At 38.2% G+C, this 14,057-nt stretch overlaps 1 protein-coding gene across 1 annotated transcript; it reads left to right on the top strand.

The window, feature by feature from the left end:
- Positions 1-3,713: 3,713 nt before the first annotated feature.
- Positions 3,714-13,332, top strand: LOC309720103 (transmembrane protein 26-like). Its single transcript, XM_082556688.1, has 6 exons — positions 3,714-4,056; positions 4,774-4,870; positions 5,130-5,213; positions 9,266-9,474; positions 9,631-9,710; positions 11,276-13,332. The coding sequence occupies exons 1-6, from the start codon at positions 3,866-3,868 to the stop codon at positions 11,566-11,568; spliced, it is 954 nt and encodes a 317-aa protein (XP_082412814.1). The 5' UTR covers positions 3,714-3,865; the 3' UTR covers positions 11,569-13,332.
- Positions 13,333-14,057: the final 725 nt, after the last annotated feature.

The following is a 14,057-nucleotide window of genomic DNA, read 5'->3' as shown; positions in this document are numbered from 1 at the left end:
CCAAACAGGGCAAAGTGACGTGTGTGTGCGTACCATGTTTAGATATCTTTGTGAGGACCAAAAATTGGAATGTTGCTATGCTTGTGGGGGCCAACATTTCCTCGTGGGGACTAAATGTCCATCATTTTTGATGGTTAGGGTAAGTGGGTAGGGAAAGCATTATGTCAATTTGATGTCCTCACTAAGATATAAAAACAAGTGAGTGTGTGTGTGTGTGTGTGTGTGTGTGTGTGTGTGTGTGTGTGTGTGTGTGTTAGATGACATAATCACTGACTTCTGTTAGATAAGTGTGTGTGTCTCTGTGTCTCTGTGCGTGTGTGTGTGTGTGTGTGTGTGTGTTAGATGACATAATCACTGACTTCTGTTAGATAAGTGTGTGTGTCTCTGTGTCTCTGTGCGTGTGTGTGTGTGTGTGTGCGTGTGTGTGTTAGATGACATAATCACTGACTTCTGTTAGATAAGTGTGTGTGTCTCTGTGTGTGTGTGTGTGTGTGTGTGTGTGTGTGTGTGTGTGTGTGTGTGTGTGCGTGTGTGTGTTAGATGACATAATCACTGACTTCTGTTAGATAAGTGTGTGTGTCTCTGTGTGTGTGTGTGTGTGTGTGTGTGTGTGTGTGTTAAACTGTACAGAAGTTTTAGAATTTTCCTTAGTAGGTTTTAAAACTTAGCATTCTAGCAACAATATCAAGAGGAATCAAATTTATGCCTGAAACAGACAGATGCATAAAGAACAGTGCTTAGACACAAGAAGAATGGAAAGTCCTGAAACTTGTATCATGGACCCACAAACTCTGAGAAGTCAAATTATGATCACCTGATACGTCCACTGAAAAATTGTGGCAAGTTCTCCAAGATAAAAAAACAAAACAAAAAAACATTGCTGTTTTGATCAATTTTTTTCTCCTTAATGTATTTTTTTTAATGTATTAAAAATACATTCTTAACATTATTATTGCAAGGATCTCCCACTTTACTTTTTTGCTTCTTCCCGCAGGCGATACGGTCTCTCAATCACACCACCACACAGTACTGACCCACACATATGGTTCTTACACACACACTGGACTTTCTGGACTTTGGTTTTGCACAACACTGGTCACTATATTCTTCATTTCCGGTTAATACTTGTACAGCTGCTGTTATTGTGTATATATTTATTTATATTTAGATTTCTTCATACATTCTTATATAGTTCTATATTGTGTATTGTGTATTTTGTTGTACAGTTATTTTATTTTCAACTTTAATTTATATATTTATCTTTATCTTATTCTTCCCAGTTAAATTTACCCTTCATTCTAATTTGTGTTGTACAGTTATTTCATTTTTAACCTTCATTTATATTTTATTCCTTCCTAGTTAAATTTACCCTTTTTAATTTTTCATATTTATTTCCTTTCTTATTCATAGCCTTTTCCTTTTTTGTTTTCTTTAGGTCACGAGCAGTTGTCCAAGCATTTCACTACATATCGTACTGTGTATGACTGTGTACGTGACAAATAAAATTTGAATTTGAATTTGAATTATTGCCTCAAAACTTTCCACAAATTAAGAGTCTAATTATATTTGTAGCTCTGAAAATTTATATTGACAGTCATGTGAAAAAGAAAGTTTGCAAAGGACTCTATGCAGTCTTTTGCAACACTGCAAACACCTGTCGGCTTCCACAGGAATTAAAACCCAAGAGTTACATCTTAGACTCTACAGGCCTCAGTGAGCATATTGAATGCTAAAGATCAGGACAGGACAATTAGAAAAAGAGCAAATGTGTATGGCTTGTTGGAAGGATAGCCAGGAGAAAACCTCTTCTCTCTATAAAGGCAGCACAGCTTAAGTCTGCACAATTGCATCTGAACAATGTACTTTGGATACAAAGGACAAAGTCAAGAAATCTGCCTTAATGCAAACACCCAAACACAGAATATCCAATACTTCATGGAAAATGCAAACCATGGTGATGAAGGGGTGATGATCCAAGCTTGCAGGCTTGCTTTTGCAGCTGCAGTATCCGGGCAGTCGACAATGAACTTCTCTGTATTTCAAACTATTATTGAGTCAAATGTGAGACCATCTGTTCGACAGCTTAAGCTTGGACGTCCCACACACAACAGGAAATCTACAGCAGAATGGCTCAAAAAGAAAAGAATTAAGGTGTTCTGATGACCCAGGCCAGACCTCAGCTTAACTGAAATGCTGTGGAAGGACCTTAAGAGAGCTATGCATAAATGAATAACCACAGACTTGTAAAAAAGAGTGAGTCAAAACTCCTCCACAATGATGTGAGAGACTGATAAAGTTGTAAAGAAGATTGTTTCCAGTTATTGCTACAATAACATGGTTCTACAAGCTACCAAATCAGAGGGTGTACTTTGCTTCTCATGGGACTCCTGTGATCTTTTTTACATAACTGTATGTGAACATGGAAATACTTCAGTCCACCTTTACCTGCATTTTACACCCCAAGTTGAGTACTACTAGAAATGCAAGTTTTATAAAATTACAAACTAAGATTCATCCAAATATAATCCTATTAAAATGCAGTTACTGAAGTTAACTCTGTAACTTCTGTCGGTGCTGTGCTTTTTTGGAAATCGAATTTCCCAGAGGAACCCACCCGAGGGATTAATAAAGTTCTATCTAATCTAATCTAATCTACATTTACTCAAGTGCTCAACCTAAATACAAGCATAGGGTATTTGCCACTTAACAATCACCTCTTTATAAAAAAAAGATGGTATCCCAGTAATTACAGGCAGATTTCATGGTGCTGAATATTGCAGTATGTGCACTCTGTAGCTCGGGACAACTTGGAGATGAATGAATGAAGACAAAAATATCTTCCTGTATATTTAAGATTGAGAGCAAATGTTTATGCAATGCAGAAGTTGTGTAATTGTAAAGATACTATTACTGTGTGTAGAACAAACTTGCACAATTCTGTAAATAAACTGTATCTGCATTTGGACATGGGTAATTTTTTCCTGTATATATATACAGTGGACCTTTCATACATTAACTGAAGGGTATAAAACAGTTAATAAATATAAAATAGTTGCTAAAACTCTCGATCGTGGCTCAAGAGTTGGCAGTTCGTCTTGTAATCGGAAGGTTGCCGGTTCGAGCCCCAGCTCGGACAGTCTCGGTCGTTGTGTCCTTGGGGAAGACACTTCACCTACTGGTGTTGGCCATAGGGGCCGATGGCGCGATATGGCAGCCTCGCTTCTGTCAGTCTGCCCAAGGGCAGCTGTGGCTACAACTGTAGCTTGCCTTCACCAGTGTGTGAATGTGAGAGTGAATAAATAGTGGAATTGTAAAGTGCTTTGAGGGTCTCGAAAAGCGCTATATAAATGCAATCCATTATTATTATTAAAATAGTTTTCAACCAGTAAAGGTCATATTTGCCTGTTTGTTGTTCTGCTTCAGCTTTGGGACTTAATTTATAGTTTCCAGGAATTAAAACAGCTCAGGATGTCCTTGTCGTGGTATTCCTGTTAAAGAAAGGCATGCTGTGATGCTGCCTCCCCCATACCCTTAAAGAATTTCTAATCAGTCCAAGATGTCATGAATTAATCACGAAAAAACAGAAAGACCTTCTTGCGTCAGCTTGCATTGTATTTAACTGGAGCTACATTTATTCCGACTTTCCCTTCTATTGGTGTATCTGATCCCGTCTAAGGGTCGGGGGGGGGGGGGGGGGGGAAATGGACCTTGACTCTATAAGGCGGAGCTTAAACTTTTGTGACTTTGGCGAAAAACGATTTTCCCCCCACTTCACTCCTGGAGTCACAGTTTCGTTTGTATCCGTGCAGTTAGGAATAACGGGACCGCTGCGGCGTCCAGTGCCAAATTGCAGGCAACCGGCGACATGGGTCTGATTAAATTTATAAGTGCGATCATTACTAGAGCGCTTTTTATCCTGATTGCTCTCATCGGTGTGTGGAGAGTGACTCGGGTGAAGGAACATGACTTTTACTGGTTGCTAACTTTCCTCTTTTTGCCGCTTGTTCTGGAAATGATAATAACCCTGAGGAGGAGGAAAGGAAAGGATTACAAATGGTGAGATGTGAAGCATGAATGTAAGAGTGTGGAAATGTGCTGTAAGGCTGTAATTATATTATCCTTCAGTATGCATTATGTTACTTAACGACTGGAGTTTGCACAGCTACTTGGCATAGATGTACAGTATATGACTAAAACTAAGCGCTTACCATTTCCCCCAAAAACTTTATCCCTTCCCCCATCTCCCCCGAGCATCCTATATCCTGCCTGTCCCTCTGCTGCTATTGTTAAGCTGTCCTAAGACATTAAGTTGGGGTGGTACCCCTTAACTCATATCGCAGATCGCAGTCTCCCCTGTCTTCCTGCATGCTTGAAATACATTGTGTTGTTCTATTTTTCTGACGTGATATTGCATTTCATTCAACAACTTATTGAAGTGCTATATTGTGTAAGACTGTGCATTTAATGAAGCATCCACCAATCACTGAGGAGGTTAATGGATGCCTCAGAATATCTGTTGTTTTAAAAATCATGTTGCGTGGTAGTATTTTGAGGAAGTAAACTAGAAGCAAAGTGATAATAAAATACTTAATATTGTGGCAGTAACTAATAATTATTTCAAACTGCCAAATCTCCAAAAGAACACAATGAAAAGCATCTGTTGTAATCTTATTTATCTTTAAGGGGTATCAGTTCTGTATATGGTTTTTTTTTCTTTTTTACTAATTATAAATAAATAAATAAAAAGTCTGAATGATTCTGGTCATCTTGCAGGTTTTCCCCACCCATCTTTCTGTTTCTCATTAGTATCATTCCCTCCATGTGGCTCCTGGAGCTCCATCACCAGCAGAATAAGAACAGCGAACCTCAGGTACTCCATGCCAGAAAGATAAATTATATAACTTGCTTAAAATAATCTCCTGTTTCTCAAACATGTAATTTAACAACAGATGTTGGTGAGTGGGAAGTTTGCAGGCGTCCAGCTCTGTAAAATAACCGTTCATTATACATTCATTTACGGATTCCATCAGATATCCCATTTGCTTTTAGGTTTATACAGGCTTACCTACAAGAGAATAATAAGTAGCCTGTGAAATTAAGTCTGTAAAATCTTCTTTCATCTGTTTCAGTGTCAAAAGCTTGATTCTTTGGATCTGTACAACCTCATTCAAAACAAGACCTCCAGAAACCTCACGATCACGGATTCCCTGAAGGTAAGAGTGATGGAAAGAAGAAGAAAAAAAGAAGAAAACTGATTTTATACCATTTGGCACTCATAGTCAAATATATCATGTTGAATAGTGTTGTGAAACTAACAGAGCGTTTCCGAATGAACTAACTAAAGGCAGACAAAATTCTCAGGAAAGTTGCTTAGACAAGTCTCTTGGTGTTTACTTCCACTGGTTCTATCTGTTTTGTATTGTTCCCTTTTACTGCTCACAGCTGTATGCCTGCCGTGTCAGCACTTTAAAGCTGCCACATAATCATTCATGAGAAAGTCACTGCTCCCAGCCAGGAAACAGTCAAATGCTCACCATAAAAAACCACAGCTTGGGCTTCAGGTGTTTGCTCGTGAGGCTGAAGTTTTACCTCATACAGAGCTTGCTTCTTGATGATAAGCTAACTGCCTGCTGGCTGTTTCTCTTTGATAAAGCCAAAAAGAAAAACACAAAAATGTTTAGCAAACCATATAATATAAAAAAAATCTGTCAAGTCTCTTTTAAAATTCGAGATTCAGGGTGATTTAATGAAATAGTTCTTGGAAACTCTTTACACAGAAGTGTGGATTTAATGTAATACTGAAACTTTAAGTTCACAATGTATATCCCAGAATAACCTCGTCATCAGACACACTGTCTGCAATGCATAAACTTTAACCTTTCCCCCAGTAATTATTGTTTAAATAATTATTATTATATGCGTATGTGCATATAAATTATTATTAATTATTTATATGCACACACAGGGTTAGGAAAATATATATAAATATATATGTAAAGCATATTCTCTTTCTATTAACTTCTATTAACTTCTATTAAATTGTATATTGAAATACCAGCGTCCATGTCTTTTCTCAATTTAGTTGTGGACAGTGCTGCCAGGCTCTTCAAGGGCAAAGAATACGAGACGTGGTTATCAGGAACTGAAATCTGACTGTGTAATACGGGATCCCTGAAGAGACTTAACTGGAAAGCTTCGTACAGACTGATTCCGATATGTTTAGAAAGATTTCAACATCAGAAGACTGGCAGTCTAGTTTTGGCATTAGAGACTGAACAATATAGAAAGTAACCACTAATAGGAAAAACAGAAGTTCTGAAGGCTTGCAGTCAGTGATGATCATTTTATTTGTTGTTTTGACAGTTTCAACTGTTTTTTCTTAGTGTTAAATTTTCCGATATTATGACATTTTGGTTCAAAGGAACTCAGGTTTTCACGTTGACAGCAGAATTTCAGTCACATAGTTTGCTTTACTTATGCTTCTGCAGCACTGCATTTAATTTTATCTGAGGATGGAGAGTATTTGATAACTAGAGAAGTTATGAATAGCTGAGAGACGTGATCAAAGAAAAAGAACAATCTTCAATTGTGTTTTATTATAAGAACACTTTGAGTAATTCAACAAGAAAGGAATAGATGAGATTTGAGATGAATATCACCAGCATACAGTACAAATCCTTCAGGTAAACAATAAGTTGAAGGATAAAGGATCCAACAATCAACCTCTCAGGAACCTCACTGTTCACAGGTCACAGTCAAATAAGTATAAGCAATAAGAGCATTTATAAGTCTTTCTTTCAAAAGTCTTTTTATTAGACAAAGGTTCCAATACAATGTATACAATAACACAAAATGCTTCAGAATATTCAAAAGTTTCAATCCCTTAACCCTTAAAACAACAAATAATTGGAAGCCTGCTGCCCAACTAAACAAAAAAACAAACCAAAAAACAAACAAACAAACAGTCTGGAGTCTGGAGTTGGACAGATTCAGATTCTGGACCGCACCAAACATAGCACAGAGTGGCTCTGGTTCAATTTGATGCTGCAGGACTTCAGACATGGTATGGAAAACAGATTTCCAAAAGGTGGACAAAGAAGGGCAGGACCAGTACATATGAAACAATGTACCAGGAGCACCCCCACACCTTATACAGGCTGGGTCCACCCCTGGACCAATGCCCCCGATGAACTATCTTAAATTGGATAAGTGTATGTCGAGCACACATTGATATATTGTGAACCTGGCCAAGGATAGAGTCCCACAGTTCATCCGTAATATGAAGAGCATTTATAAGTCAATACCAAACACTCAGTCTATCAGTTGGCTGGGTCCATCACTATCAAAATGACTGTAGCAAGAGTAGCATTTCAGTCATTTCTAAATGGGTGTGCTTTGCGTCAGATGATGTAAGAATAAACCTTTGATAATGGAAGCAATATTTAATTCAGGAGGTCATTAAAATAAGAGGATTGAAACTTCCTGTGCAGTCAAACTGTTTTGAAAGCTTTTCACGTTGATGGTTTTCTTACAAATGGAAATAAGTAATGAGGAGAGTGTGTTGAGAAGATGGGAGAAGTACTTTGAGGAACTCACAGATTAATTAAAAGAGAATGAGGGGAGGACAAATGGAGAACAGGCAGAGGGGAACTGTGAAGACGATGAAGCGGGGCTGCTGGCCGAGATTACCTGTGGGGGTATGAAGATGTCCAGGAGAGACAGCAATGATCAGATTGTTTAACACAATTTTGGAGCGTGAGAGGATGCCTGAGTTTAAATACCTGTGGTTACCCATCCAAAGTAACAGACAGTGCACAAGAGTGGTGAAGAAGAGAGTGCAGGCAGTCTAAGAGTGATTTGTGATAGAAGAACAGCAGCAGGAGTGAAAGGCAAGGTTTGCAAGATGATGGTGAGACATGCTATTATGTCTGGTTTGGAGAGAAAGACGAGAGGCGGGACGTTGAATATTTGCAGATTTTCATTGGGTACGTTGGGTTTGAAGACAAAGTTGAGAAGCTGAGGCGGTTTGTTCATGTGCAGAGGATGCTAAGGCAGGAGGAAAGCGGAAGATCATAGAGAAGATTCATGTGTGTAGTGAAGGAGGACATGGAGAGGGTTGGTGTGACAGGGTGAGATGGAGTAAACGTCATACAGCTGAAACGAAGACTTAGTGGAAAAAATAACTCTGTTTTACGTAGTTAGCATACAAACACTACATTTCAGGACACCTGTCAAACAGTGAGGCCACAATGTAGCTGCAAAGACTATTTTAAATTGTATGACTTTTAAAACTTGCAAAAGTAGCCTGCATCTACATAACTATCAGAATAATCTCCAGTGGTCACATTGCTTTTACAGCCACAGCAATTAAGAACACTGAATAAAACTGCAGTTGTAAAACATTACAAATGAAACAGACTAAATTTTCTACACTGATTGGAAACACATGAGCCCCAATACTACAGTGACCAATAACAGTAAGAGGAGTGATTTAAACCAGACTATATAAACAATTACTAGACCACAACCACCACACCCATTTCTCCCAGGAGATGAAAGAAAAAACACGTTTTTTAAAAATGGCTGCAGTTAGTTGCAGCGTGTCACTTATAAAAACAATGTACAATGTTGTGTGGGATGATAAAATCACTGAAGGATAATTCTGGCAATGTTCTTCATTTTTCTTACTGTCAACAAATCCCATTGAAATATGATAACATACAATGATATCATGTGAATGCCAAGTTTGGCTGTGTTGACAAAGTATAATGTAGTGTGTTCCCCTGACACTAAACTACCACTGTCATCCAAATCTAATATTAACACGTAAAAGATAATTTAGTCACGTCTTGTGGTAAGTGATGTATTAAATTCTGTTTTAGTGTGGTTTGCAACTGTGTCAGTTACTCTTACAGTCACTGAGCACTTTATTAGGAACACCAATTTAATTGAACCGAGGTCAGTTTTTACTGACAGTTGCAGAAAAGACAGTTCTGATGCTAGTTATTATCAAGGTAAGAGTGGGTGTTGGGTGAAACCCGATACTTATAACTCGGTCAGTCCATCAGAATTGTCTTTTGACCAATTTTCTTTGGTCATAAAGGATAGGATTCCCACCCCACCTCTATCCTCCTCTGTCATGAACTCTCTCTTCAAAGGTTCATGTTGACATCTGTTCTAATAGGGCTCATTTCTGCATTCTTACGGGTATACAAGTGAGTTTAAACCAACTTTAAATATCTGTTAATGTCTTTTCTTTTTCCAGGATATTGGCAATTTTTTCTCTGCTGTTTGTGCGAATGACTGGATCCTGGCTCTCCATCAGATCCTGCTCATCCTGCTCATTGTGGGGAAGTGGCTCCTGCCCTTGGGAGGCGGGGTCACAAGAGATGAGTTGTCTCAACTTCTTCTAATCTTTGTTGGCACTGCAGCGGACATCCTGGAATTTACTAGTGAGACACTATCAGATATCAAGTGGGTGACTAATCATGTTCCATCTCCATGTGCATTTATTTTAATTTCACACAGAGCCATGTACATGTGTTGATAATATATCAATGCAATAACTGAAATAAGCAGTGAAACTCTTTCTTCACTCTTCACCGTGTTTTTTTGTTTTGTTTTTTACAGAGATAACAATGATATGCTGGTCTATGTCATCTTAGGTGTATGGACCTGGAGTATGTTGCAATTTCCACTTCATCTAGCAGGTCAGTGCGTGTTAGTGTATCAAAATGTAACTTTAGTGCTTATTAAGGGCCTACACCATAAAGACACTAATTCCCTAGTAATTCAACATGTTTATAATTTTGCCAAACATCCCATCAACTGCTGGGAGTAAACGGTGATGTAGATAAGTTCTCCCTAGTGCCATCACTTCCCGAGTATCAAAACCAAAGGGCATTGCCACCGACATGGAAATGCTGCTTCCTTCAGACCTATACTTAAAAAAAACTGCTACATGAAGTAGTCAGAACTGGGAATTTGTGCAAATAATTAGAGATAAATTGACAAAGCTTCAAGTTCTCATTTTACCTGAGAAGAGGAATCTCTTATTAGGCCGCTGTGTTCTTGAAATTGCCAAACCCTAATAATGATCTCAATTCTCCATAACCCCATCTCATAATTTATAAGTAACCCTAATGATGCAGTTATATGCATCTTTACCATCGCAGTGCATTTAGAGCACTTAGTACTCTGTGTTTGCACACAGAGAGCCATGTTCACTTTGTCTGGATCTCTTTTAAACACACAAAGAATTGATAGACAAATGCAACATATTCATATAATGCAGAGTTGACTTTGGAAATAGCCACTGAGAAAAAAAAGATCAATTTAGAAGCTATTCTGGAGTTTCTGACACATCTTACAATCTTTAAGATAGGGTATATGGTCAAGCATTATAATACATTTTTGAAAGGTTAAGGTTCTTGAAAAATGTTTGATGATTAAAGGCGTGAACCTCATCAACCCTCTTCAAAGAAATTAGACAACAACCACTGAATATATTAAAGATTAAAGGGTTTAAAAGCTTGACTTTCCAATTACACTAGCATGGTTTCCCCATCCCCCTATAACACAGGAAAACCACCAAAGACTGTTTATAGTTTGACTTGACTTATTCAAATATTTGGCTAGCTCTACATATTTGATCTGATAGATTTTTATACCAGCTACCCCTCCTGACAGAACTCCCAGGGAATTTGTGTGTCCTACTGTCCTCAAATCAGGAACCCTCAGCTTTCTATGTGACTATGTAAACCATTACACTCCAACAAACACATTAACTGGGTAACATAGGAGTCCTGTGCATATGTGAAGAGTTTTCACTTCTATGATAGGTTAGACTTTTTTGAGGTTTAAACAGCTAAACAATAAATGGATAGCCTTTGTTTTAGTTTTTAGCCATTTAAAGGCTAAAAATGATGCTTTAACTGTAGGTCTTAGTGATGCCCCTCCTCTTATCTACTGATCTACTTAAAGAAGTAAGCTGTTCTAACTGTTTCTCCCTCCCCTTTATCCAGCTTTCTTCTAATTGGCTAACTTTCTTATGGGTGGGAAGATGTAAGTTCAAGGGAAAAGCATAATAGGTATCCTTTATGTGTGACTATTCCAGCATTTCTTTAGAGAAGAAAGATTTACCTCTTGAAAAACAATAGCAGGGAAGGTTGCTCTAAATAGCAAGTGTGGCGTCTGTCAGACTACATCAAGCTACCTGAATGAAACCTTCATTTCACTCCCAATCTGTTGCTTTTTCTCTCCTTATCTGACATAGTGGTGAACTCCACACCTGGCAGAGAGGCTGATCAGGGTGCACAGGAGTCTCTCTTGACTAAGCACAGCACTGACATATGGAACATCATTCAGGCGCTGTTTATCCAGGACGGCCCTTTTCTGTGTGTCAGGCTCACTGTGATGGCCTGCTTCAAAGTCTTCCACCAGATGCTTGTCTTTTTTGCCATCAAGAACTTCCTAGTGGTTGCACTGAACTTGTACAGGTTTGTTGTTATATGTCAGGACTTCAGAACCTCCAGTGACAATGATGCCGGGGGCACCGCCATCCCATGACTTTGATGCATAAACAACAAGTGTAAACGGAGGTCTGGGAGGATTTTACACCAAACTTTTTAAAGATTTTTCAGTTAAAAAGAAAACTACACCTGGAGCAGGAAAATAAAAAGAATTTAATGCTCTCTGCTTTCTTCACACACTTCTACTGTGTGAAATACAGAATTCAGAAAACTCGGATATGCTGAGCAGCTAAGTTCAGAGACTCAACTGCTTAGCATCCAGTTCAGCCTATGAAAATCTCTGTCAACTCATTCATGTAGTACTTATATCCGGTTATGAATACATGATCTAAATGTTAGTTTCAACTATGCACGGTATAAACTGGTTTGTTTGTTTGTTTGTTTGTTTGTTTGTTTGTTTGTTTGTTTGTTTGTTTGTTTGTTTGTTTGTTTGTTTGTTTGTTTAAATGAATGACTTACGTGACCAACAGCATACCAGGGACACAGCAAAACAAGGAAACAGAGCAGAACAGGAAAAAGGTGTGGCGGTCACAATAATAAATATCTCCATATAAGAAAATAGTGCAAATCTACAACACTAAGCCTGTCAACACTCCACAATGCCTTAAAGTAGCTCCAGTGCCTCTGCTTATCAGTGCAGCATAAAATAACTGAAGTCCCAGACTTTCAGGTAAGACTTTTGTGCTTAATGGCTGAGAGGACATGAGGTCACCAAGAACAGGAAGAGAAAAATAGATGAGAGCAATGGCTCAGAGGCTAGGAGGTGTTGACAAAAAGCTCGACAGCATTTTTCCTGTCTTAACGCAGACAGGATGTTCCGGCTGACTAAAACAAACCCTGATCCAGCAGCTGGCTGTTAAAGAAAAGAACTTTAGCAGCGTGGATAATTATTCCACACCTTGATTGATGGTTAGTTGTACCTCTTGGATGGTGATGCTTAAAAAGTAATTCATGCCCCCCCCCCCTTCTTTTTTAACAAGTATCAGAAATGTAAAATAATCCCTGAAGTGGGTGAATTATCTTATCGTTCGTGCAATATTGTTAAAGAGACCAAACACACCGTTAAACTTTACTCAGGTAAGGAGCTCTGTTTGCGTTGTATTTAAGACCTTTAAACTTCTCCTCAGGCTTTAAGATGCCAGCAATTTTTGTTTTCAAATTATTCGTATTGGTTTGGTGATGCTATTTTGACTGCATTATTTTCCTAGATTACTGCAAGAAATAGCATCTTATCCTGTCAAGGTCTTATTTTTTTCTGTAATTCTGTTTTTTTAAATAAACATCATTAAATGATGTAGCTCTGCCTCCCGTTACTTTACTGAACAAGCATTTGTTTCAGAATTAAACTGATCATTTACAGCAGAATTCGTGGACTGACCTGTTTCACTTCACAGATATAAATTCAAACCTCTGAGCATGCATTTCATCTTAATTCTGATACAAAGTATAAATTATAAGGTTCAGCCGTCACTTGACTTCTGCACAGCCTCACCTTAAAGTAAAAGCTGAATCACTTTAAGGAAAAAGTGATTCCTATTTATTTTGAGTAAAGCTGATCATTTTTTACAGTAACTCGATTCTGCAACCTGTCTGCTGTCTCCCCTTTGTGGACAATTAGTGTATTAACACTTTGATGCCATCTGTGGGCAGATTTTGACATGTTGTATAATCATAGTCAGTTTTATTTGAGCTTAGAGCTCTCTGTGAAATCACTGTGGCTGCTGTCAAACTGTTACTGGAGTTCGTTTGTTTTTAATAGAGCAGCCACAGACTGCCACAATAATCCAAAAAATCCAAAATAAAAGTTTTGCATCTCAAAGCTGTGTGTTGAGGTGTAGTGTTTGCATACCCTGAGTAAAATAGAGTTAGTTTAACAGCAAGTGAACTCGCTTTGGAAGAAACATCTGTTCAGAAGACAAAAAGCATTATTTGTCAACCAAAGCATGTTCTCTTAAGAGAAGTTATGTTGTTGCCCTCAGGTTGGTGCTGTCCTGCACCTGTGGGAAAAACAAACTGCTACTCAAAATCTTTCATATCGTCTTCTAATAAGCTGCTGAATGTTGAGTAGTTTTTCTTATTCCATCTTCAATCTATGTTTAGGTTCTACCCAGAGACTTTAAAACTGTACCTACGTGTAGTTTGTTTATTTATTCCAAATTTTATATGGTTATTATGATGGTGGACTGTCAAACTGAATTGCCCATTGTGGCATAAAAGTTTTCTGAATATGCGCGTCGCCTTCTGAGCTAAGTCTTCATTTCATGAGCATGAAGATTACAGTGAAAGAAACTGAACATGGCTGTGTAATATCAGTCACCAGTTTGACTTTGCCTGTTATTTGGATAAACATGCAGGTATTCAAAGGGCTGACAGAGAGACAAAGATAACTGTGGAAAACCTCCGTAAGAGTTGCTATCTGTGCACATTAGCTAGAGCATTTCTTGTTCTTTGTTATCATTTGATAATGTTTTCATCATAATCAAAGTGACACCGGACTCAAGAGAAAGCACAGCAGCTTTAAAGTTT

The sequence above is a fragment of the Aulonocara stuartgranti genome (genome assembly GCF_965226115.1).
Source record: "Aulonocara stuartgranti genome assembly, chromosome: 13".
NCBI lineage: Eukaryota > Metazoa > Chordata > Actinopteri > Cichliformes > Cichlidae > Aulonocara > Aulonocara stuartgranti.
The sequence above is the reverse complement of the archived record's forward strand: the minus strand, read 5'-3'. Positions and strand labels throughout refer to the sequence as shown.

Excerpts from the sequence above, each read along its gene's own strand:
- LOC309720103 (XM_082556688.1), top strand. The coding sequence starts at position 3,866 with ATGGGTCTGATTAAATTTATAAGTGCGATCATTACTAGAGCGCTTTTT. Across the intron at positions 4,057-4,773 it reads AAAGGAAAGGATTACAAATG|GTTTTCCCCACCCATCTTTC; the intron begins GTGAGATGTGAA and ends GTCATCTTGCAG. Across the intron at positions 4,871-5,129 it reads ATAAGAACAGCGAACCTCAG|TGTCAAAAGCTTGATTCTTT; the intron begins GTACTCCATGCC and ends CATCTGTTTCAG.